This window comes from Narcine bancroftii, chromosome 6 (assembly GCF_036971445.1).
Source record: "Narcine bancroftii isolate sNarBan1 chromosome 6, sNarBan1.hap1, whole genome shotgun sequence".
Lineage (NCBI taxonomy): Eukaryota > Metazoa > Chordata > Chondrichthyes > Torpediniformes > Narcinidae > Narcine > Narcine bancroftii.
The window spans coordinates 86,457,075-86,482,930 of record NC_091474.1 but is presented as its reverse complement, the minus strand read 5'-3'; the positions used below and the strand labels follow the sequence as shown (position 1 = coordinate 86,482,930).

At 40.6% G+C, this 25,856-nt stretch overlaps 2 protein-coding genes across 6 annotated transcripts in view; one reads left to right on the top strand and one right to left on the bottom strand.

Moving 5' to 3' along the window:
• LOC138736321 (protein NDNF-like) overlaps positions 1-25,856 on the top strand; it is a 40,731-nt gene that overhangs the window by 9,624 nt on the left and 5,251 nt on the right. For 2 of the 4 annotated variants that reach the window (XM_069885640.1, XM_069885637.1), the window contains exons 2-3: positions 24,396-24,601; positions 25,592-25,695. In XM_069885640.1, the coding sequence (XP_069741741.1) occupies positions 24,408-24,601; positions 25,592-25,695 (298 nt within the window). In that variant the 5' untranslated portion in view covers positions 24,396-24,407. Of the gene's footprint in view, positions 1-18,331; positions 18,515-21,584; positions 21,687-24,395; positions 24,602-25,591; positions 25,696-25,856 lie in introns of all 4 variants that reach the window. The other 2 variants (XM_069885638.1, XM_069885639.1) reach the window with 2 other exon arrangements.
• The window catches only part of LOC138736318 (protein transport protein Sec24C-like), an 85,791-nt gene continuing 65,750 nt past the window's right edge, over positions 5,816-25,856 (bottom strand). The window contains exons 24-25 of one of the 2 annotated variants that reach the window (XM_069885628.1): positions 16,162-16,238; positions 5,816-5,929 (exon numbers count right to left, since the gene is read on the bottom strand). In XM_069885628.1, coding sequence (XP_069741729.1) covers positions 16,182-16,238 — 57 coding nt within the window. In that variant the 3' untranslated portion in view covers positions 5,816-5,929; positions 16,162-16,181. Of the gene's footprint in view, positions 5,930-16,161; positions 16,239-21,283; positions 21,410-25,856 lie in introns of those variants that run through there. The other variant, XM_069885625.1, reaches the window with a different exon arrangement.

The following is a 25,856-nucleotide window of genomic DNA, read 5'->3' as shown; positions in this document are numbered from 1 at the left end:
ATATTGGATAGTTACTGTGGATTTCTACTGTATATGCCTTAATATTTTAATATCTCAATGTGTTTAACTTCTATTCTAACTACATATTATATATGCTCTGAGGTCCTGGGAAACGCTATCTCATCTTTACCGTGCGAACATGGTAGGAACGATAAATAAAGGTGACTTGTCTCCTCTTTGTTGGAGATGATCATTACCTGGCAAGAGTGTAGCTTGCCCCATATTGTGCACGCCTAATATTGAAAAGGTTAGAAAATTCCCAAAATATTTTTCCTGCTTGCACTCCGAGTTCGCTATTGGTTGTCCACGGTATAAGTAAAGGAATACTTAAGGTCGTCTGTGGATGGAAAAAAGGTTATGAATTATTGGTATAGAACAAATAGATTTCAAAATGAATAAGACAAAAGCTACAGAATTGTATCGCAATAGCAAAGCTTTCAAGAAAGTGAATGAAGTATGAATCATCACCCAAATGAAGAGCATTAATCATGTTCTTTTGCCACACAGGCATATCCCTCTAATGACTTATTGTAAAGTAGATGTTATTGACTCATTGTGCAGATCAAAAATGGATTTAACATCCATTTAGGCTAAAAGGAAAGCAAATGGATGGAACAATCATTATAATGCGTCAACCTCACAGAATAACTGAGGCAGGGAAAATTGCCAACAATCCATCAATAAAACAAAACAGACAAATAAAATGCTGGGAATCTGAAATAGAATTAGAAAATGCTGGAAATACTTAGCTGGGTGCTGGCAGTGTGAGGGAAGAGAATCATATAACATCACATCCATCATCTTCCAATGAGTTGGAATGAGACTGATGGGATGGTGCATGATTTGTTCTATGTTTCTATATTTTTTGTCAGTAAAGTAAGCTGTCCAAACACATGAAGTGGCATCTTCTCTGGTGATGCAGCAGATTTGTAAAACCATGAGAGGCAGATATTGACTAGACCTTGCTTTTCTTTCATATTTCCAACAAAGACAACAAGACATCTAAGGCCTGGGTCAACCAAAGCACAATCTCCTTAACCAATGAAAAATAAAGAAGAGACAATATATTTTTTTTTAAGTAATTTGAATTGGTGACATACAAGGTATAGGGCAGAAGAAAAAGGAACATTTGACAATGAGAAGACATGAAAGAGACAGAAAAGACAAAACTGAAAGTTTTGACCTTTTTTTAAACTCTGAATTTTTACAGAAATAGTAGTCCATGGTTTAAAAAGTTTCTGTTTTGGGGTTTATTTTAAATCCGTAAGGATGTAAGAAGTAGCAATTGAAAGAGACAACACAACTTCATAATTCTGTTCTTGCTGTTCATCCAATCATTACCACTCTGAACTTAACTCTTTGCTACATATTTCCTTCATACACTGTTGTCCAAAAAATTGCGTAAATCAAAAAGCAATTGATTTTTTAAAAATCTTTATCGCTCCTCCATCAGATTGTGTTTAGTTTCAGATTCCAACATCTGAAGTATCCTGTGCATCTCTAGTTGCAAACACTGATGTGTTACGGAGTCCAGAGGACCCCAAAACCCAGCAGCAATGGATATGCACCACAACACAAAGAGGTAGTTAAACAAAAGTAGTTTTTAATTATAATTGAACAAGAAAAAATTAAACTTTAACTTATTACTGAACCTACTTAACCCCCCTCCCCCCCTCTAATACTAAGCACAGGTGTGTGTAATGTATATTTAAGATTAGAAACGTTCCTTGGATCACAGTCCAATCTCACTGGTTGCAGGCAATTCTTGTACTGTGCACAGAAGTTAACATTAACAAAGTTCACCAGGTAAATGGTTACCACTCAGGAGGGTTTTTAGAGATTCCTTTTGTTCCAGGACATCTGCACCTGATTCCTTTCCAATCAGTCTTGCTGACAAAACTTGCCACCTTCAGGGTTCTCCAGATGATCCTCTTCTTTCAGGTCACCTCCAACACCTAATCTCCTTTGACCAGACAGCCTTCGAAAATTTACCTGCTTTGTGTTGATTTCTGTGTCCCTCCTCTCTGGTTCACTCCCTCCCTCTCTGAGAGCCAGACTGTTCTGTCCCTGCCTGAAAAGATCACATGCTCTCCCAGGCCAGATGTATTTTGCAACTTGGTTGCTCTTTCTGCAAAAGTCTTGCAAAAATTGTGTTTTAAGATGTGTGTGTGCAAGCTGCTCTAACAATTCTTCCAAAGCCACCTTTAAATACTCTGTCACAGATGGAACAAAGAAAATTACAGAATTTTTTTTGGAGCTTTTATGATTAAATCTCAGATGCTATAACCAAAATATCAATGTAAGAATGCTCATTCCTGTCTTATTGGCAATTTCAGTGGGTCTCTTTTTATTGGTTACTGTCATAAAACTTTTGTTCCTCCAATGAGGGACATCCATTCCAGTTGATCAAGGGTTACATCAACAGTGTTGTGTGTGTGATGCTACACAGCAGACTAGTGTACTTGCAAAGATTCCAACTGACAGTGTCAAATCCAATTTCACAGAGGTCACAATTTCATACAAAAAGATTGCTAATGCATAAAATTGAAATTGGATTGCAGGTTGCTACAGGTTGTAACAGGTGCTTTATAGCTACTACTGCTAACTAGAAATTACTCCTGGCCCACAGGAAAAAGAATCTCAGGATTTTTTGTGATGTGATGTATGTACTCAGACAATAAATCTGAACTTTGACTTTGGATTGAATTGTAGAGCCCTGTGATAATAAACTTGGAATTTAATTTCAGTTGGTAGTTTCCTCACTGCATGTGGGAACTCCACTGAGCTCCACTTCATTGCTGGATTCCATTGGTCAGATTATCGATGAAGGATGGCTTGCAACTTTGGGACAATAACATTCACACAAAATTGGGAAATGGTGGCACCTCCTGGGTGTGACAAAGAACTGCTGTAATTTCCCAGCAGGACACCAGTGTCATTGTCCAAATTTACATTTTGCAGTGGGCAGCTGAAATCAATCCTGGGGTGCCCTCAGCTGGTTAAAAGTGGAACTTCTTTCAAATATTGGTGTTCTGCACTTTCCTTGGCCTCGTGCTTTGCCGACAACAAAGTGCTTTTAAAGTGTAATCATAGTTGTGTCTTTTTTTTTAATTCTTGTAATGTGGTAGGTTCAAAATTTCAACTGAAAGGCAGGCCCTCTGACGTCAAGATCTCCAGGAGCAGTACGTAAAAATGAAGTCTTGGATTTTGATATTTGTGCTAATGTGGCTTAATTAAAAAATTCAGAGCCATGGTTCTTTGAAATTAGACACAACATGCTTATTTATTTTGTTTAATGGATGTAAAAATTTGAAGTAGCTACATATTCTGAAAATACTTGTCTACTTTCTCAAGTACATCCTTAACTATTTCAGTATTCTTTCCTTGTTACCGTTCCTTCTGTTGATGCTCTTCAGGAATATTTTTAATTTAAACATACAGCATGGTAACAGGCCCTTCTGGCCTGCAAGCCTGTGCTATTGAATTACACCCAATTGACCTACAACCCCAGTACATTTTGAAGGGTGGGAGGAAACTTGAGCTCCCAGAGGAAACCCACACAGACGCGAAGAGAACGTACAAATTCCTTAAAGACAGTGCCAGATTTGAAACGCAGTCACTGGCGCTGTAATAGTGTTGTGCTAACCAACCCTAAAGTTCTGGATGTGAAATGTTCACCCTTCTCTCTGGACTAATGCTGTGTGACCTGCTTAATATCACTCGCATTTTCTCTTTTAAGTTTAAACTTGTAGCATTTGTGCACATCTTGCTTTGCTACCACATCATTGTTAACTTGGTCTCTCTCCAGCCACCTCATTGACATCGAACAGTACAGCACAGGAAGAGGCCCTTCAACCCACATGTAGTGAACATGATGCCATACTAAATGAAATCTCTCTGCCAGCACATGATCCATATCCTTCCATTCCTTGCATATTCAAGTGTCTATTTCAAAAACCTCAAGTGCTTCTATCACCACCAGAGGATGCCTGTTCCAGGAACCTAACACACTATTTAAAAAAAACTTTCCCTGCACATCTTCTATAAATTTTCCCCCTCTCCCGAGTTCTCGTATTTGACATTTTAACCCTGAGATAAAGTTTTTATTGTTACCCTAACTCTATCACTCATAATTTTACAAATCCATCAGGTCATTCTTCACCCTTTGACATTCCAGAGAGCCAGAACCTCTAATCCAAACAGCATCCTGGAAAGTCTTTTCTATAACCATTTCAAAGTTTCCACATCCTTCCTGTAACCAATAATCAGTTGCTCACAATACTCATATAAATTTTTGTATAGCTGTAACATGGTTTCCTTCTATGCTCAGTGTCTTGACTAATAAAGCCAGGCATGCCATTTGCCTTCTTCACCATGCTATCCACTTGAATATCGATTTCCAGGAGTTACAGACATGGACCTCCATATCCCTCTGCACATCGATATCGTTAACGATATCGTTAATGGTCCTGCCATTAACTGCATACTTTCCTCTCACAATTGACCTCGCAAAGTGCAACATCTCAAACTCGTTCAAATTAAAGTCCATCTACCATTTCTCCACCCATATCAGTAACTGATCTACCTGCTGCTGTAGTCTTTGTTAGCACTCTACACTGTTCAGAACCCCACCAATCTCTGTGTCATCTTCAAACTGACTATCCCACCCATCTACATCCAAGTCATTTATGTATATCACAAGCAATTGGGTCTCAGCACCAATCCCTGTGGACCACTACTGGTTATAGACCTCCAGCCAGAATGACATGCTTCCATCACCACCCTCTATGGACAAACCAAATCGAAATCTAAATGATCAATTCGCCATATCTTTCTTCTAAATCAACCTATCATGAGAGGCCTTGTCAAATGCATCCATGTACTTGATCTCCTCTTCCCTACCCTCATCCATTGCTTTTGACACCTGCTCTTCATTTCCTTCTTTCTTAACTATTCCAACCCTCCATACAGCATTGCATTTATTCTTTATTTAAAGCTGTTTACAGGTACGTTTCTATCCATGCTATTATGTTTATAGTTTCCCATGGCATAATTGCTTTCAATTTCCTGGGCACTTCAATAATGTGATATATGTTTACAAACTAGGGTGGTAATTTCAAACTTGCCAAAACTGAGCACATGCAGGGTCAGCATCAGTAACTCTCTCGGTGGGGGAAGGGAAGGGGCACTGCAGTCACACTTCCCCCTCACCGTGTGTATGCCAGTCAGCACTTCATGTGCTGCTGTCACACTTCCCCTCCCCTGCACATGCGCCAGCCGGCACTTTGTGTGCCACCGTCACACTTTCCCCTCATTGTGCATGAGCACGAGAAGAAACATGGTCATGCATGCCGCATTTAGCAGGTAAGTGCTTTCTAATGCCTACACCCCAAATGGAGAACAAGTTAACGTTCGCTGGAGGTGGTGCCAGTCGGAGGACAGAGGGCTCAAAAGCCGGACTGTCTAGCCTAAAACTGGACATTTAGCCACCCTATTACACACTTCTTGTTCCTTTTTCCCAACCTAATATATATGTCCTTTATCTCACTCTGTCTCCTGCTTGATTTTATTGATTAAGCGATATTCTCCTAACTTTAAAAAAAATTATATTTACATTTAAAATTGGAGAAGTTGTTCCCAGTGGCAGGAATGCTGGAAACTAGGGATACAAGTACTTATCAAAGAACCAGAAGGGAGAGAAGGGGAATTCTTGCTGTGAATATAACATTCTTAATAATAACTTTTAGCAGACAATCAGATAAAGAAAAATGTGAAGCTCCAGGGACATGGAAGTTGAACCATTTGGAGAGCTCTGTTACAGTGGGCTGCACTGCCACCTTCTTTATTGTACGTACAGTTTCAGCAGTACATGATGGTATCTTTCACAGGCAATTTCTTCTGTACATTTCAATTTATGAAGCAACAACATCTGTGTGAAGAGATTGTTATACTTTTAACCTTGCTCAGTGATGCTGTCAGCAATTAAATCACACACAATTATTCATATGCAAGACTGTTTGAGAATGTAGTGCAAACAAATTGCTTTAAAGCAAGAGGCCCTTAATTCACAGTCAGAATGCAGGAGAAGCTAAAGATAAATTCCTGAAATGGCCTGTGGGGATATGAACTGGTGTATATGAAATTCCATTCTCTATTATTTTAATGAGGTTTAATCAGTATTTAAGAAGAGGTCAAGTGTTCAAATCTTACGTTGGACTCTCGATTACAAATGTTTACACTAGCATTGCCAATGCAATACTGAGGGCAGGCTGCATGGTTGGTGGAAGACTGAGGGCAGACTGGACGGTTGGTGGAAGACTGAGGGCAGGCTGCACGGTTGGTGGAAGACTGAGGGCAGGCTGCACGGTTGGTGGAAGACTGAGGGCAGGCTGGATGTTTTTTTTTAAATTTTTTATTTTTCACACCATAAACCACATTGACCATGATACATACATTTTCCTTTTCAAATATATACAGTGCCATTTTCTCCACCGCCCTCCCTCCTCCCATCCCACCCTCCCTACCTCCCCCCCCATCCATTTAAAGTACAAAATCTAAGATACATTAAACCAGTCAAACAATGTTGTCATTCAATAAAAATAAACAAGAAATTCCACTGAGTCAATTCTTTTCATTTCCTTCTCCTTTCGTTAATTTAGGTAGTGAATGTCCCCGGTAGGCTTTCTCTATTGTGTTTCATGTAAGGCTCCCATATTTGTTCAAATATTTCAATATTATTTCTTAAACTATATGTTATTTTTTCTAATGGAATACATTTATTCATTTCTATATACCATTGTTGTATTTTCAAATTATCTTCCAATTTCCAGGTTGACATAATACATTTTTTTGCTACGGCTAGAGCTATCTTAACAAATCTTTTTTGTGCACCATCCAAATCAATTCCAAATTCTTTGTTTTTTATGTTACTTAGGAGGAAGATCTCTGGATTTTTTGGTATATTGTTTTCTGTGATTTTATTTAATATTTGGTTTAGATCTTCCCAAAATTTTTCTATTTTCTCACATGTCCAGATTGCATGAATTGTTGTTCCCATTTCTTTTTTACATCGAAAACATCTGTCAGATACTGCTGGGTCCCATTTATTTAACTTTTGAGGTGTAATGTATAGCCTGTGTATCCAGTTATATTGTATCATACGTAACCTCATATTTATTGTATTTCTCATCGTTCCAGAACATAACTTCTCCCATGTTTCCTTTTTTATCTTCATATTTAAATCTTGTTCCCATTTTTGTTTAGTTTTACCATTTGTTTCCTCATTCTCCTTTTCTTGCAGTTTAATATACATATTTGTTATAAATCTTTTGATTATCATTGTATCTGTAATCACATATTCAAAGTTACTTCCCTCTGGTAACCTCAGACTGCTTCCTAATTTGTCCTTCAAGTAGGATCTCAATTGGTAATATGCCAGCTCTGTATCTTGAGTTATATTGTATTTATCTTTCATTTGTTTAAAGGATAATCATCTATTTCCTGAAAAACAATTTTCTATTCTTTTGATCCCTTTTTTCTCCCATTCTCTAAAGGAAAGGTTATCTATTGTAAAAGGGAGTAACTTATTTTGCGTCAATATTAGTTTTGGTAATTGGTAATTTGTTTTATTCCTTTCTACATGAATCTTTTTCCAAATATTGAGTAGAAGATGTAATACTGGAGAACTCCCTCATTGTACCAATTTTTCATCCCATTTATATAATATGTGTTCAGGTATCTTTTCCCCTATTTTATCTAGTTCTAATCTAGTCCAATCTAGCTTTTCCCTTGTTTGATAAAAATCTGATAGGTATCATAATTGTGCGGCTCTTGGCAGTTGTAAGCCTCCTTGTTTATACCATTCTGTTAATTTATCTAGTGCTATCCTCGGTTTCCCCCCCCCCCCCTTGCCATAAAAATGTCCTTATTATTTTCTTTAACTCCTTGAAGAATTTCTCTGTCAAGTGTATTGACAATGCCGGAAATAGGTATAATATCCTTGGGAAAATGTTCATTTTAATACAGTTTATCCTTCCTATTAGTGTTAATGGTAAATCTTTCCAATGCTCTAAATCGTCCTGTAATTTTTTCATTAGTGGATAATAATTGAGTTTATATAGATGGCCAAGATTTTTATTTATTTGTATACCTAGGTATCTTATTGCTTGCATTTGCCATCTGAATGGTGATTCCTTCTTAAATTTTGAGAAATCCACATTATTCATTGGCATTGCTTCATTTTTATTTACGTTAATCTTGTAACCCGACACTTCTCCATATTCCTTCAATTTCTTATATAATTCTTTTATTGATAGTTCTGGTTCTGTTAAGTATACTATAACATCATCCGCAAATAAACTGATTTTATATTCCTTGTCTTTTATTTTTATCCCTTTTATATTATTTTCTGTTCTTATCAATTCTGCTAGTGGTTCTATAGCTAACGCGAACAATAAGGGTGATAGTGGGCATCCCTGCCGTGTTGACCTGCTTAAGTTAAATTGCTTTGATATATATCCATTTACTGTCACTTTCACCAATGGCCCCTTATATAATGCTTTAATCCAATTAATATACTTCTCTGGTAAACTGAATTTTTGCAATACTTTGAATAAATAATTCCATTCTACTCTGTCAAAGGCCTTCTCTGTGTCTAAATCAACTGCTACTGTTGGCGCTTTACCCCCTTCTACTGCATGAATTAAGTTAATAAATTTACAAATATTGTCTGTTGTGCGTCTTTTTTTAATAAATCCAGTTTGGTCTAGATTTACCATTTTCGGTACATACTCTGCTAATCTGTTTGCTAATAGTTTAGCTATTATCTTATAATCTGTGTTAAGTAATGATATTGGTCTATATGACGCTGGTGCGAGTGGATCTTTCCCTTGCTTTAGTATTACTGTAATTATTGCTGTTTTACATGAATCTGGTAAGCTTTGTGTTTTATCAATCTGGTTGATTACTTCCAGGATGGGAGGAATTAATAAATCTTTAAATGTTTTATAGAATTCTATTGGGAATCCATCCTCTCCTGGTGTTTTATTATTTGGTAATTTTTTTATTATCTCTTGTATTTATACTATTTCAAAAGGTTCTGTTAATTTATTTTGTTCCTCTATTTGTAATTTTGGTAGTTCAATTTTAGTTAAAAATTCATCTATTTTCCCTTCTTTCCCTTCGTTTTCAGTTTGGTATAATTGTTCATAGAATTCTCTAAAGTTTTCCTTGATCTCCGTTGGATTATATGTGATTTGTTCGTCTTTTTTCCTTGATGCCAATACCATTTTCTTAGCTTGTTCTGTCTTAAGCTGCCATGCTAGAATTTTGTGCATTTTTTCCCCTAGTTGATAACATTTCTGTTTTGTCTTCATTATGTTCTTCTCCACCTTATATGTTTGTAGTGTTTCATATTTTATTTTTTTATCTGCCAATTCTCTTCTTTTAGTTGTATCTTCCTTCATTGCTAATTCTTTTTCTATATTTACTATTTCCCTTTCCAACTGCTCTGTTTCCTGATTATAGTCCTTCTTCATCTTGGTTACATAACTTATTATTTGCCCTCTAATGAACGCTTTCATTGCATCCCATAGTATAAACTTATCTTTTACTGATTCCGTATTTATTTCAAAATACATTTTAATTTATCTTTCAATTAATTCTCTAAAATCCTGCCTTTTAAGTAGCATGGAGTTTAATCTCCATCTATACATTCTTGGAGGGATGTCCTCTAACTCTATTGTCAATATCAAGGGTGAATGGTCCAATAATATTCTAGCTTTATATTCTGTTTTTCTTACTCTATCTTGCATACGAGCTGATAACAAAAATAGGTCTATTCTTGAGTATGTTTTATGTCTACCCGAGTAATTTGAATATTCCTTTTCATTTGGGTGTTGTTTCCTCCATATATCCAAAAGTTGCATTTCTTCCATCGATTTAATTATAAATTTGGTTACTTTGTTCTTTCTGTTAATTTTTTTCCCAGTTTTGTCCATATTTGAATCCAAATTCAGGTTGAAATCCCCTCCTATTAACATGTTCCCTTGCGTATCTGCTATCTTCAAAAAAATATCTTGCATAAACTTTTGATCTTCTTCGTTAGGTGAATATACATTGAGTAGTTTCTACGAGGCTCTAAAGGCTGTGTACGGCCCCTCATCCCAAGTCCAAAGCCCGCTGCGCTGCTCAGACGGCAAAGTCCTCCTCAGCGACAAGATCTCCATCCTCAACCGATGGTCAGAACACTTCCAATCTCTTTTCAGTGCCAACCGCTCAGTCCAAGATTCCGCCCTGCTCCAGCTCCCTCAACAGCCCCTAAGGCTAGAGCTGGATGAGGTCCTCACCCAGGATGAGACATATAAGGCAATCGAACAACTGAAAAGTGGCAAAGCAGCAGGTATGGATGGAATCCCCCCAGAGGTCTGGAAGGCTGGCGGCAAAACTCTGCATGCCAAACTGCATGAGTTTTTCAAGCTTTGTTGGGACCAAGGAAAACTGCCTCAGGACCTTCGTGATGCCACCATCATCACCCTGTACAAAAACAAAGGCGAGAAATCAGACTGCTCAAACTACAGGGGAATCACGCTGCTCTCCATTGCAGGCAAAATCTTCGCTAGGATTCTACTAAATAGAATAATACCTAGTGTCGCCGAGAATATTCTCCCAGAATCACAGTGCGGCTTTCGCGCAAACAGAGGAACTACTGACATGGTCTTTGCCCACAGACAGCTCCAAGAAAAGTGCAGTGAACAAAACAAAGGACTCTACATCACCTTTGTTGACCTCACCAAAGCCTTCGACACCGTGAGCAGGAAAGGGCTTTGGCAAATACTAGAGCGCATCGGATGTCCCCCAAAGTTCCTCAACATGATTATCCAACTGCACAAAAACCAACAAGGTCAGGTCAGATACAGCAATGAGCTCTCTGAACCCTTCTCCATTAACAATGGCGTGAAGCAAGGCTGTGTTCTCGCACCAACCCTCTTTTCAATCTTCTTCAGCATGATGCTGAACCAAGCCATGAAAGACCCCAACAATGAAGACGCTGTTTACATCCGGTACCGCACGGATGGCAGTCTCTTCAATCTGAGGCGCCTGCAAGCTCACACCAAGACACAAGAGCAACTTGACTGTGAACTACTCTTTGCAGACGATGCCGCTTTAGTTGCCCATTCAGAGCCAGCTCTTCAGCGCTTGATGTCCTGCTTTGCGGAAACTGCCAAAATGTTTGGCCTGGAAGTCAGCCTGAAGAAAACTGAGGTCCTCCATCAGCCAGCTCCCCACCATGACTACCAGCCCCCCCACATCTCCATCGGGCACACAAAACTCAAAACAGTCAACCAGTTTACCTATCTCGGCTGCACCATTTCATCAGATGCAAGGATCGACAAAGAGATAGACAACAGACTCGCCAAGGCAAATAGCGCCTTTGGAAGACTACACAAAAGAGTCTGGAAAAACAACCAACTGAAAAACCTCACAAAGATAAGCGTATACAGAGCCGTTGTCATACCCACACTCCTGTTCGGCTCCGAATCATGGGTACTCTACCGGCATCACCTACGGCTCCTAGAACGCTTCCACCAGCGTTGTCTCCGCTCCATCCTCAACATACATTGGAGCGCTTTCATCCCTAACGTCGAAGTACTCGAGATGGCAGAGGTCGACAGCATCGAGTCCACGCTGCTGAAGATCCAGCTGCGCTGGGTGGGTCACATCTCCAGAATGGAGGACCATCGCCTTCCCAAGATCGTGTTATATGGCGAGCTCTCCACTGGCCACCGTGACAGAGGTGCACCAAAGAAAAGGTACAAGGACTGCCTAAAGAAATCTCTTGGTGCCTGCCACATTGACCACCGCCAGTGGGCTGATATCGCCTCAAACCGTGCATCTTGGCGCCCCACAGTTTGGCGGGCAGCAACCTCCTTTGAAGAAGACCGCAGAGCCCACCTCACTGACAAAAGGCAAAGGAGGAAAAACCCAACACCCAACCCCAACCAACCAATTTTCCCCTGCAGCCGCTGCAACCGTGTCTGCCTGTCCCGCATCGAACTTGTCAGCCACAAACGAGCCTGCAGCTGACGTGGACTTTTACCCCCTCCATAAATCTTCGTCCGCGAAGCCAAGCCAAAGATAAGAGATTCCAAAACTCCGAATATATCTGACATTTTATCATTACATATCTCCCTGCTGGATCTATTATTTCCTCTTCTATTTTAATTGGTACATTTTTACTAATTAATATAGCTACTCCTCTTGCTTTTGAATTATACGACGCTGCTGTTACATGTCCTACCCAATCTCTCTTTAATTTCTTGTGCTCCAATTCAGTTAAATGTGTTTCTTGCACAAATGCTATATCAATTTTTTCTTTTTTCAGTAAATTTAGCAGTTTCTTCCTTTTAATTTGGTTATGTATTCCGTTAATATTTAAAGTCATATAGTTCAGCGTAGCCATTTCATACTTTGTTTATCTTCCCTTTCCGTTTCTCCATCATCACCTTTCCTTCTTATCCATTTCTGCTTTCTTGTTTTGAACACTTTATAAGACAACATTTCTAAAACATCAAACATTTTCCTTATTCTCCTATTTATAACTTCTTTAACCCCATTCTCCCCTCCCCCTCCTGAGTTGCCCTTTACCCCTTGTCGGGCAACCACATCTCCCCTCTCCATTTGGATTTGCGAATTCACTCGCAAACGTCAACTGATTTTGTAGTGACCGTAACTCCTCCCCACCCAGCCCCCCCCCAGAAAAGATTTCAATTTTCATATGTAACAAAGGTCACTCTTTTAATTCCCTCCTTATTCCCTCTATTCCCTTTCCCTCCCTTATTAATTCTTGTCTATACTCTATATATTTTCCTCTAAATACGGATACATTCATGTATACACACTATATATATACACACATATACCCCTTTACACACATACATATAGTTCGTGGTCATTTTTACTCTCATTACATGTCTTCATCTCTCTGCTTGTTTTGTAGTTGTTCTGCAAATTTCCTTGCTTCCTCTGGATCCGAGAATAGTCTGTTTTGTTGCCCTGGAATAACTATTTTAAGTACCGCTGGGTACTTTAACATAAATTTATATCCTTTTTTCCATAAGATCGTTTTTGCTGTATTGAACTCCTTCCTCTTCTTCAGGAGTTCAAAACATATGTCTGGATAGAAAAAAAATTTTTGACCTTTATATTCCAGTGGCTTTTTGTCTTCTCTTACCTTCTTCATTGCTTTCTCCAATATATTTTCTCTTGTTGTATATCTTAAGAATTTTACTAAAATGGATCTTGGTTTTTGCTGCGGTTGTGGTTTAGGGGCTAAAGTTCTATGTGCCCTCTCTATTTCCATTTCTTCCTGTAATTCTGGTCTTCCCAGGACCCTGGGGATCCAATCTTTTATAAATTCTCTCATATTCCTGCCTTCTTCATCTTCCTTAAGGCCCACTATCTTTATATTATTTCTTCTATTATAGTTTTCTATTATATCTATCTTCTGAGCTAACAGCTCATGTGCCCCTTTAACTTTTTTATTAGATTCTTCTAATTTCTCTTTTAATTCCTCTACTTCCATTTCTACAATTGTTTCTCGTTCTTCCATATTTTCCACTCTTTTTCCTATCTCTGATATGGCCATTTCTATTTTATTCATTTTTTCTTCTGCATTCTTAATTCTTCTTTTTATCTCATTAAATTCTTGTAATTGCCATTCTTTCACTGATTCCATGTATTCTTTAAAAAAAGATACATCCATTGTCTTGCCTTTCTCTTCTTCTTCCACTTCTTTCTGTTCTTCTTCTTCTTCCTCTGGATTGACCATCTGTTGTTTCCTTGTTTTCTTTTTACCCTCTTCTTTCTTGTTGTCGTTATTGTCTGTGTTCTGCACCTGCTGCTGTGCTGCAGGTGTCTCTCTCAGCTGTGGAGATCGACTCCGCACCTGTTCCCCCCTCCCATCAGTGTGTTTTTTTCATGCGCGGTGGCGCACATTTACTCGGCTCTGTGAGCCATTTTTGTAGTCCCGAGCCCGGGACTTCCACTGACCTGAGGGAGCGGGCTTTTCTCTCCGCGGCGGGCCTCTTCGGACAGGTAAGGCCTTCACCTTCTTCTTCCGACATTCTTTCTTCCTCTTTTCTTCCCGTTGTTTTTGACTTTTCTCTCTTCGCTGCCATTTTCTTCTCACCTTTATTTTTACTTTATTATAAATTTTAATCTTGTACCTTTGTGCTTTGTGTGTTTTTTTTAAACTTTTCGGGAGAGGGCTGGAATTCCCTGACCGGCCACTACTCCATCACGTGACTTGCAGGCTGGATGGTTGGTGGAAGACTGAGGGCAGGCTGCATGGTTGGTGGAAGACTGAGGGCAGGCTGGACGGTTGGTGGAAGACTGAGGGCAGGCAGGACGGTTGGTGGAAGACTGAGGGCAGGCTGCACGGTTGGTGGAAGACTGAGGGCAGGCTGCACGGTTGGTGGAAGACTGAGGGCAGGCTGGACGGTTGGTGGAAGACTGAGGGCAGGCTGCACGGTTGGTGGAAGACTGAGGGCAGGCTGGACGGTTGGTGGAAGACTGAGGGCAGGCTGGAAGGTTGGTGGAAGACTGAGGGCAGGCTGGACGGTTGGTGGAAGACTGAGGGCAGGCTGCACGGTTGGTGGAAGACTGAGGGCAGGCTGGACAGTTGGTGGAAGACTGAGGGCAGGTTGCATGGTTGGTGGAAGACTGAGGGCAGGCTGGAAGGTTGGTGGAAGACTGAGGGCAGGCTGCACGGTTGGTAGAAGACTGAGGGCAGGCTGGGCGGTTGGTAGAAGACTGAGGGCAGGCTGGACGGTTGGTGGAAGACTGAGGGCAGGCTGCACGGTTGGTGGAAGACTGAGGGCAGGTTGCACGGTTGGTGGAAGACTGAGGGCAGGCTGGAAGGTTGGTGGAAGACTGAGGGCAGGCTGCACAGTTGGTGGAAGACTTAGGGCAGGCTGGACGGTTGGTAGAAGACTGAGGGCAGGCTGGACGGTTGGTGGAAGACTGAGGGCAGGCTGCACGGTTGGGGGAAGACTGAGGGCAGGCTGGACAGTTGGTGGAAGACTGAGGGCAGGCTGGACGGTTGGTGGAAGACTGAGGGCAGGCTGCACGGTTGGTGGAAGACTGAGGGTTGGCTGGACGGTTTGTGGAAGACTGAGGGCAGGCTGGAAGGTTGGTGGAAGACTGAGGGCAGGCTGGAAGGTTGGTGGAAGACTGAGGGCAGGCTGCACAGTTGGTGGAAGACTTAGGGCAGGCTGGACGGTTGGTAGAAGACTGAGGGCAGGCTGGACGGTTGGTGGAAGACTGAGGGCAGGCTGCACGGTTGGGGGAAGACTGAGGGCAGGCTGGACAGTTGGTGGAAGACTGAGGGCAGGCTGGACGGTTGGTGGAAGACTGAGGGCAGGCTGCACGGTTGGTGGAAGACTGAGGGTTGGCTGGACGGTTTGTGGAAGACTGAGGGCAGGCTGGAAGGTTGGTGGAAGACTGAGGGCAGGCTGGAAGGTTGGTGGAAGACTGAGGGCAGGCTGCACGGTTGGTGGAAGACTTAGGGCAGGCTGGACGGTTGGTGGAAGACTGAGGGCAGGCTGCACGGTTGGTGGAAGACTGAGGGTTGGCTGGACGGTTTGTGGAAGACTGAGGGCAGGCTGGAAGGTTGGTGGAAGACTGAGGGCAGGCTGCACGGTTGGTGGAAGACTGAGGGCAGGCTGCACGGTTGGTGGAAGACTTAGGGCAGGCTGGACGGTTGGTGGAAGACTGAGGGCAGGCTGCATGGTTGGTGTCTTGTGGGAGGATAATGGCTTCTTCGGGACCTGGTGCTTCTGTTCCTATGCTGTTAGTAGTTGTTTTGTTGTTTTTATGTAGCACTCTGGGTTTTGGGAAACGTTATCTCACTTTTTTTTAAAGTGACAAATAAAGCCCACTACTACTACCATTTGGGCAAACTGTTAAACAAAAACAGGATTTGAGCGATTTTTTACAAATTTTCACTTTCTTCCATGAGTCTAACATGGAAACCTCAATGATATTTTGCAACTGTATTCTAACAGTGGAGTGCGAATGACAAAGCAATAGACAGTTGGGACATATTACCAATCATCTGTAACAGCTGTGTGGAGGACCATTACAAATCTTTTCTCACTCTACCTTTTTCCCTTGGAGGCAACTCAAGGAGGCACCTCTTCAGCTGTTGAGAGCAGACGTGGTGGAACTATGCATGTGAACTGCAGAAGCAAAACTAAATCAAACATTGATATTAATGCAAAATAATTCCTATGGACATCAAATCATACTGGTAAAGGAAATTTAAAGGGAATACAATGAATATATTTGCATAAAGAATCTTCAGCATGTGGATTGAATATTGTAGTAAATATTGACCCTACTGGTCAAAGAATCATTCAACACAGGACAGGCCCATTGGCCAGAGTCCATGTGACCATCCGGCACGCATTTACACTAATGCCTGACAATCCCAATTTATTCTTTCCACATTCCTTTCAACTCCCGCTGGACTCCACTACTCAGCAACACCCAATGGCCAATTAACCTGATGGTTAACCCCTCCAGATGGTTCCATTTCCTCCTACATCCAAAGATGTACAACTGGCAGTGACCCATATAGTTGTTTGCACAGTGAAGTAGCAGCTGGTGCAGCATTAAATGCTGCTGAGCTTCTTGAGAGTTGTTCCAGATACACTAATCCAGGTGATTGGAGAGTACTCCATGATACTTCCATTGTCCCATGCAGATGGTGTCAGGAGATGAGCCATGCCCCAAAGGTCACCTTATCTCAGCTACTCTTGTGGCCAATATGATATCTTACCTTCTGAAAGTCCCTTTTCAAACCAGTACAGGAATCATGCAGACTTTTCTCCTTCAATCCTTTGGACTCTGGCTATTTTTAACCTTTTATTTTATATACTCAGATCTAGGTCCTTGGATAAACTATAAAACAAACTAGCTGGTGGTTGGGTATAAAACCCGCCCCAGAAAATGGGGACACAAGAGTTGAATATTGTAGTAATATTGGCCCTACTGGTCAACAGGTCACTGCCAGTTGTACATCTTTGGATGTGGGAGGAAATGGAAAAATCTGGAAGGGTTAACCATCAGGTTAATTGGCCATTGGGTGTTGCTGAATAGTGGAGTCCAGCGGGAGTTGAAGGGAATGTGGAAAGAATAAATTGGGATTATCAGGCATTGGTGTAAATGCGTGCTGGATGGTCACATGGACTCTGGCCAATGGGCCTGTCCTGTGTTGAATGATTCTTTGACCAGTAGGGTCAATATTTACTACAATATTCAACTCTGTATCCCTGTTTTATGGGGCTGGTTTTATACCCAACCACCAAGCCCTACAATATGGCACTTGTTGGTAGTCCTTGAAAACAGGGATATGGTGTCCAAAGGGTTAAAGTTATGGATAATTGAAGATGTTCTGGGAATTAAAGATTAGAAGTTGGAAAATGCCCTTTTGACCCCCTGTCAAAGAAAATAAATTGACTGTTAATATTATTCATACAAAGGAAATTGGAGATAAGTAGATCACTGAGTCATTGAGCCTGGGAAGGTAGATGGAATTAGAATACAGATCAGACACTAGAATAGGTTCAGAGTGGAATGGCTTTGTGTTGAAAACAATGCAAAGCAAAAAAAAAACTGAAGAAGCCTGAAACCTGAAATAAATACAGAAAAGTGTCAGGGTTAATCAATCTATCAGTTTTGGTGAAAGAAACAATTAACACCTTAGATCAATGACCTTTTGCCAATTGATCATCTGCCAATTGACCTGAAATATTCATTTCAAAGAAAAAAATTATTTTAGTGGTGAACAAACAGTAAATGCTATTCAAGTTTTTAGATTCTGTGATCATTGGGAGGGATCAGAGGAGGAGAGGATGAACAAATAGAGGTTCTTGGGAGTCACTACCTCGGAGGATCTTTCCTGGGCCCAACACATTGACGGGGTTGTGAAGAAAGCACATCAGCGTGTCTACTTCCTCAGGAGTTTGTGGAAATTCGGTATGACATCGGAAACCCTGGCTAATTGTTCAAGATGGGTGGTGGAAAATGGATTGACTGGATGCATAAATGTGACTCTCTGTGACTCTCCAGTTTTCCATTTGATTTATTTACAATTAACTTCTTTCATTGAATTTGTGAAAGTTTATTGCCTCATGAAAACTCTACCCTTCTTCAGAGCATTTCACATGAAGTGCAATAAAACACAATGGAGAGAGGGTCTCGTATTGCTTTAACTATACTGAATGCATAAGTCCCGCTCCAGACTTTGAATCTTTTTTGCATTTTTCAGACAGGGAGAAAGATTGAACCTCATGGTGTAAGATAAATTGAATCAGAAGCCTGTGCTAAAGCTGGATTAGACATTAGCTTTGCAAATATTTGGATTCAATCAGGCTCTCCAGTGCACAACATGTGGAAAGGATCAGAAACAAGAGCCTGACTCAGAGAGAGTCTGATAAATGAAGTGTCTGGGGTAAGTGGTCAGCGAACAGGAAGAAATTAAAAAGCTTGATTACTGGGATAACCAGTTCAAGACTCAACCTCTGCTTCTTGTGGGTGAAGAGAGAAGATTCAATGAGCCTGGTGATACTGGACAATTCAACTTCAGGTGCTTCTCATTGATTCCTCTGTGGACTTTGTCCTAACATGGTGTTGGGCACTCCCAATAATTACAAAGACAAAGACTGAGGGGAACAATAGGCTTTATTGTACATAAGACTTGAGCTGGCCCGGATCCAAGCTAGAGAAGTGCAGGGAACGGAGAGAGCAAATAGGCATGTAACTGAATGAAGCAAGCGAGAAGGACTGTTGAGTAGAACTATGGGTGTCAGCAAATTGTTGGGTAATGGGAAAGTGTGAGAGGGCTGTCCTGAACTGGAACACTGTGCGTAATGAGCTGCCTCTTGCAGGCAAGGCTCAAAATTATTGCTCACCTTGAGCACCTTCCTTTGGGAATATGGAAGATGGCAGATGAAGTTTAACCTGGACAAGTGTGAGCTGTTGCACTTTAGGAGGCAAAAAAAATGTACAAAGATAATGGTAGGGCTGTTAGAAGTATTAATGTGTCAAGGGAACTGGGGGGGGGGGGGGGAGGTTACAGGTCCATACCTCAATAAAAATGGCCACACAAGGAGATCGAATAGTAAGGAAGGTGTGTGGTGTGCTTGGCATTGTACGGGGCTTTGAGTATAAAAGTAAAGAGGTTATGTTGCTGTTAGAAAATTTTGGTTAGCCATACTTTGAATACTGTGTGTAATTCTGTTTACCCCATTACAGGAAGGATATGGAAGCTTTGGAAAGGGTATGGAAGAGGTTTACCAGGATGCTGCTTGGTTTAGAGGGGAGAGCTATGGTAAACTTGGATTGTTTTACTCTGGACTGTAAGAGGCTGAGGGACCACCTAATAGAGGTTTACAAGGCATTGATGCAGTCAGAATCTTTTCCCCAGGACAAAAGTGTCCCACACCAGAGAAGACGTTTAAGATGAGGGGGAGGAATGAGTGGCAGGTGCCTGGAACAGGCTGCCAGCAGTAGCAGTAAAAGCATGATGATGAGTTTATTCTCCTATATATTGTATGATGTATGTGTGCACCAAAATTGTGCTTACTGCAGCTAAACAGTACTTTGTGAAACAAAAACAATGAAAAACAACAGCCTCAAGCAACAATGTAGAATGTAGAAATAAGTAAAAAAATACGAGTTTAAAATAGACCCCCCCCCCCCCCTTCCCCATCCAATGGTCAGTTCACAATCAACCAGAAAATACACTTTTCCGGCATCTACCAATCCCCATAGGTGCCAGATATCAGGGGTTTTATTGTACTAATTTTGCAGTGTCGGAGCAGTCACTGATTACAGACACAATAGTAGTGTTTGAGGGGCTTTTCGGTGGACATCTGAATCGGGAGGAGATGGAGGGATGTGTTCCAGGTGCAAGCAGCAGGGTTTTTCAGTTTGATTTGAACATCATGTTTGGTACAGTCACATGGGCCGAAGGGCCTATTCCTGTACTGTACTGCACTGGTCTATATTGCTGAGAGTACTTCCCCTCTGTCAATACACCTTTTCCTCAGTCCTTCAAAAGTGATGCACTTGCTCACGCCCACTGCTCTGACAGTGCAGTGGCCCCTCAGCATTATCAGACTATTTCATCTTCTGTCAATAAGGGGGAGTGGACTTCAGGAAGACAAAGGACCACTCTCCACCACATATCATTCGATCCATTAAGGAAGTGTGGGGAGCACAAAGTTCCTTGGAGTCCATTTAAAGGACTACCTATCCTGAACTAGCAACACCTTATTAGTCAGGAAGGCATAGCAGTGCCTACACTTCCTCAGGGAGTTAAGGGAGACAAGGCTACCAGCCACCATCCTAACAATATTCTACAGGACCACAATAGAGAGTCCTGCCTGACTGCATCTTAGTGTGGTACGGTAGCTGCAAAACATCAGATTAGAGGTTAGTACGGAGGATGATTAAAACTGCTGAGCTCACTGGGGTCTCCCTTCCCTCTATTAATAATACCTACAGGGACCAATGCTTAAAGAGGGATCAGAGAATCATTACCATCCAGCCCACAATATCTGAGATAATACCTTCAAGGAAGAGGTACAGGAGCATAAAAACCAGGACTGCCAGGCTGGGAAAGTGCTTCTACCCATAGGCAGTGAGACTATTGAACAATCCCAGAAATCCATAAATTATTTTTATATATTTATTTTCGATTGTTATGTATGCATGTCATTTGTGGTATAGGGTGTATTGTGTGTCTGTTTGCACTATGGTCCAGAATCCACTGTTTTGTTATGTTGAATACGTACAATCAGGTGACAATAAACCTGAAGACCCCTCTGCTGGTGTCGTAATCCCTTATTCTCCCTTGTTAACAGTGCTGTTCTTTCTCCAAGCATTATACAGGAAAGTCTGACTAACTAGTGAATTAATCACAGTTCATGAATGTTCAAGAGAAGGGCAGATGGCAGGTTTAAACAGCTTTAAAGTAAAAGAAAAAATTGTTGTTTGGGAATTAAGTCCTTTGAATTATTTGTCAAAAGATTGCTTTCACATTTTTTGCAAATTTAATTTCGTATGAAACAATAGGGTATTATGTAAAGAACAATACTGCAGACTGTGCATTTTATAACTCTGGTTTCATAAGAATTTTGTGTGCAGAATTTTTGCCCTTTTAATATAAACTCAAAAAATCTTATCCTTCCCTCCCGCTTAACCTTATTTAAATCAATTGGTTTAGCATTCATCACATTCCTCCTCTTGACGGCCCCGTCCTCTGGGAATTGCCTGCTATTACAGAGTATCTTCGACAGATGGGATGTCCCTTGACTGTGAACTGCCATGATGCAGGGCAATGCTGTGTAATAATAGGATAGATGTGATTTGGACCCTGTTTGCACTGATTCTCTCAGAAACATCAGTAGCATCACCAGCAAATCTCACCGTCCCAGCGGGATTAAAGCTGTGCATGCATTTCATCACTCTCGCTGCCTCTAATAAGCTTCAGTGACAGATTTTTAAAAAAATTTTAGATTCTACAGTCACTGCTTTCTGTCAAACAAAACCAGTCGGAAAGGATTACAGAGATTGGAGCACTGTGGAAAAGAGGGCTGTTGGACCCAAATGCTTCGCAGGTAGAGTAAAAACAATTCCCTTGTAAACTACATATTTTGTGAAATATTTCAGTAACTTTGCAAGATTTAATTGCTTCTCCACTTCTATTCTTTGCTTGGTGCAGAAGTCTTGGTATTGCTGCTGACCCCATGTCTTTGTCAAGCACTCCATATATTTTGGTGCATCTTTTGTATCTGGCTGTGTATTTTGTAACTGTGTTTAATGATACTTGATCTGGAAGAATTGTTGAAGCTGTAGTTTTGTGTTTGCAACTGTATTTTGTATGTCTGTTTTGCAAGTGTATGCGTTTCCAGTTTTTTTTTGTATACTTGTTCTGTGTTTTACTTGTGAATGGTTTCAACATAATTTCCTTAAACAAAGCTTCTGCATCAGTGAGTGAAACAACATTAAACAATAGGTCATTTCATATTTTAGATTTCTTGTCAGACTATACACATCATATACAACTGTGAGATTCCTTTTTCCTGTGGGCATGGCAGAATTACCATTAATTGGTAGTTGAAAAAAATTGTACACAGCATAAAACATGTAAACAAACTGTAAACAGATAGCAAATGTAAACAAACAGTGGAATACAGAGAGAACTGTTACAACCCCAAAACCCAGCAGCAATAGATATTCACCAAGACAAATGATTACTTCAACAAAAGTTGCTTTTAATTATCTTTAAACATGAAACAGGATCACACTTTAACTTATCACTATTAACTTAACTAACCTAACTTAAACCCTTTCTAATTCTAGGCGCACGTGTGTGTAATGTGTGTGTAAGTTTAGAAAAGTTCTGATTCACAGTCCAATCTCACTTCTCATTCTTCCAAGTTTACTGGTTGCAGGCAATTCTTGTACTGTGCACAGAATTTAACATTTATGAACTTCACCAGGCTTTGGTGCTTGAAAGGTAAATGGTTACCGCTCAGGAAGGTTCTTATTGGTTTACAGAGAGATATTTGTTGTTCGCTGGACACAAGCTGATCCCTTGTAATCAGCCATGTCAGGTCACCACAGAGTTTGTTTTTGTTTCTCTTATTTCAAGTGAAACATTAGGCAGCCAGTCCTGTCTTCTAGTATGGACCACAAGGGCTTTGATCAGGCTGAACTAAGCACTCATAACCCGTCTTCAAAATGTTTTTTTTTCCACAAGCTTGCCAGCTTGTCCTGTTCCAGTCCCAGTTGCTGCTGCTGACTGTGGAACTGATCTCTCTCTCTCTCTCTCTCTCTCTCTCTGAGAAAAGCCCATTTGACTCCCTCTCTGCTTGCAAAACCATATGACCTTCTTAGAATAGCAAAAAGCACTCCCTGACAGCCTGTGGCTCCAAACTTCCCACTCCTCCCAGTTCTTTCATATCTATAAATCTGTCACAGAACAAAAACAAAATCAATAAAGTGCATAGTAAGTTCTTAAATGACTCTCTGATTGAGTTTGTTGTTGAGCTGTTCCTAAACCTGGTGGTGCAAGTCTTGTGGCAACAGTATCTCTTTCCTAATTTGGTTTGTACTTTTCAAAGTGGAATTAATGAACCCCAGTTGACAATTTGATCCCACTGCTCATTTAAAAAGGTTACTCCTGAATTTGCACTGATCTCCCTTATGACCTTGAAGGGTGAATGTGAACTGGAGTACACTGGGGTTTCTGCTGAGGCTAAAGAGTGAGCACTGTGCCTGTGTTTGGGAAGATTTGGTAACATCCAATCCTTGAATTGAGCAATCTGTGTCTGGACCCTCAAGTTGGTGCCTTCAGGATAGCAAAGTCCTGTGAATCTGGGGCAATTTCATATACTGAGTTTAGAATGGTTAAGTAAGGTGTTCTGGCTCCCACAGATTGTTTCAGAGTCCAGTAGGTGGAAAATAGTGCATCAGGACCCACAAGCCTGTCCAGAGTCTAGGCAGGAGAAACTCCCGAGGGGCCGCTGGCGCCAGGACCCACCAACTGTAGCCTTCCTGATCATGTCTGAGGACTGGATCTGGAGCTCGGGTTGCTGATGGTTTGGACTGAAGTCTGTGGGGCTGCAGAAGCTGTGGGAATGCTGGAGACAAATCCATATGCACTCAGTGTCTGAGGGGACTCTCTTTTGCTCCTCTTTCTCTGACTGTAAGGGGTGACAGGCAATTTCTGCTGATGGAGAATATATCTGCCTTATGGCAGACTAAAGGAAATTTCAATCATCTTTTATTATATGACCACAAAAGAATCTTGACACTTCAGCTCCATAACAAAAATCAAGTGGATCCAATACAAAGGGTACAGATGAGATTCACACTTCACCTGCATTCAGCTTTGTTTCCAATTGAAAAAAATGATCATCCTCCTCAGATAAATCAAGAATAGAATTTTAAAAACAATCAATGTTTGCAAATGTTTAAGTTTCATTTTTAAGTATTTTTTTTACAATAAAGTTAAATTTAAAAACAAAGTATCAATGTAATTTAGTAGGACTGTATGTTATATGAATGTTAAAAAGAAATTATATAGTTTGTTTGAATTTTGAGTCTATGAAAATTAAAATATTCAAAATAAAAGACCAGATAATAGGTGATAATATTCTTGAGGCGAATATGTTTAACATAACTGTGACTGTTATTCTTAGCACTTCATTGCTTCCACAGGACATTGAGAGACATTGGAAATATCAGAGGGTGTCTAAAAAAAATTTTTAAAATTTAATTAATTTGCTGCTGTCTGAGATTATTTGCACTTCTATCCACAGCTCTTCATAGAAATGAAGGCATCTCAAGCTCTTTGCCAATTTCTTCTTCACATTGCACTTATCTTCCTGTGCCAAGTTCAAAGTTTAGTCATTGCCCAGAAACAAAAATGGGGAAGAATGACCAGAGAAGCCACATACAACTACTCGCCACTCTTGCCAGATGGCACAGAAATAACCATCTTCCTCTTCAGAGACCTGCCACAGAGGTAAATACTGACTTGTCCAGCTTGTATTTGACAGGATACAGTGGGGATGCAAGCTTTGTTGGTATTCTGCTTTGTTTCCAATTGAAGAAACTTTATTACCCTCATCAGATATTACAAGAACATTTTTTAAAAATGTTTGCAAATGTTTAATTTTATGTACAATGTAATTTTCTCAAAATATTAGTTTATTTGTGTGTTTGAACTATAAACAAATTGCTGGAGAAACTCAGTAGGTCAAACTGTGTACTTTGTACAGCAAAGATAAAGATACATGACCAACATTAATGATAAAGTACACTGACCTGGTGAGTTCCTCCATCATTGTTTTTACTTGAACTAATTAAGCCCAGCATTCAAATGTTGCATCTACTTTCACTACATGTCATGTTGATGCATACAGCATATTCAATGTTACGGCTATCTGCATGACTCCTGTGTACTCAGTAGCTGAGTATTGTCCACCAGTGGAGGACAGTTGTAGCTGTGACTTCTGCCAATGTCCAACTCAAAACTGCCTTGGAGTATTTAGCTGCAGACCTATCTGTGATGCTAAAAATTTCTGGAAACCCCAGTAAACTGAGGAAAATAAATACTTTTCCCTGCACCATGCCTTACTGTCCCCTGCCTCATACAGACCCTTTGACATCTCCACAATCCCCTGCAAAGCAGTTTAAACCTCCGTAAAAAAAAATTGGGAGGACCAATTGGAACTCCAAGGAGGCCATAATGCTTCCTGTCTGTGTTATCAGATAAGTAATGACCATATATCTAAATTGTATCTACACAAATCATGGTAGAGGTAGGTAAATGGAACTTCCATATGTAAATGTGAGACTCAGAGATTATGGAACACCAAGAAGATGCGTGAAACACTGCCATGCTCGATGAAACTGATTCTGAAAGCAAGTTACTCAACTTGCTTTTGAGCCAATGGCCATTTCTGAATCAATGTGATTGTTGGAACTCTTTTTCTTTACTCTTTCTCCACAGCCTTTACTTCCAGGTGAGGGAGAAGAGCCCATTCTCCATCAGAGTGAATCCTTGCGATGCTGCCCTTGAGTGGAGCATTTCTGTTCATGAATGGCCAATACACAGTAAGGATTTGTGTAAAAAAACCTCAAATTGTCAACATTTTTCATGTGTCATCACTGCTATAATGTTGGAAATGTCTGACATTCTCCTCTCCATGTTGAAATCACTTGTGCCTTCAAAGATGTTGAGTGTTTATAGATAAATCTTATTAATCAGTGTACAA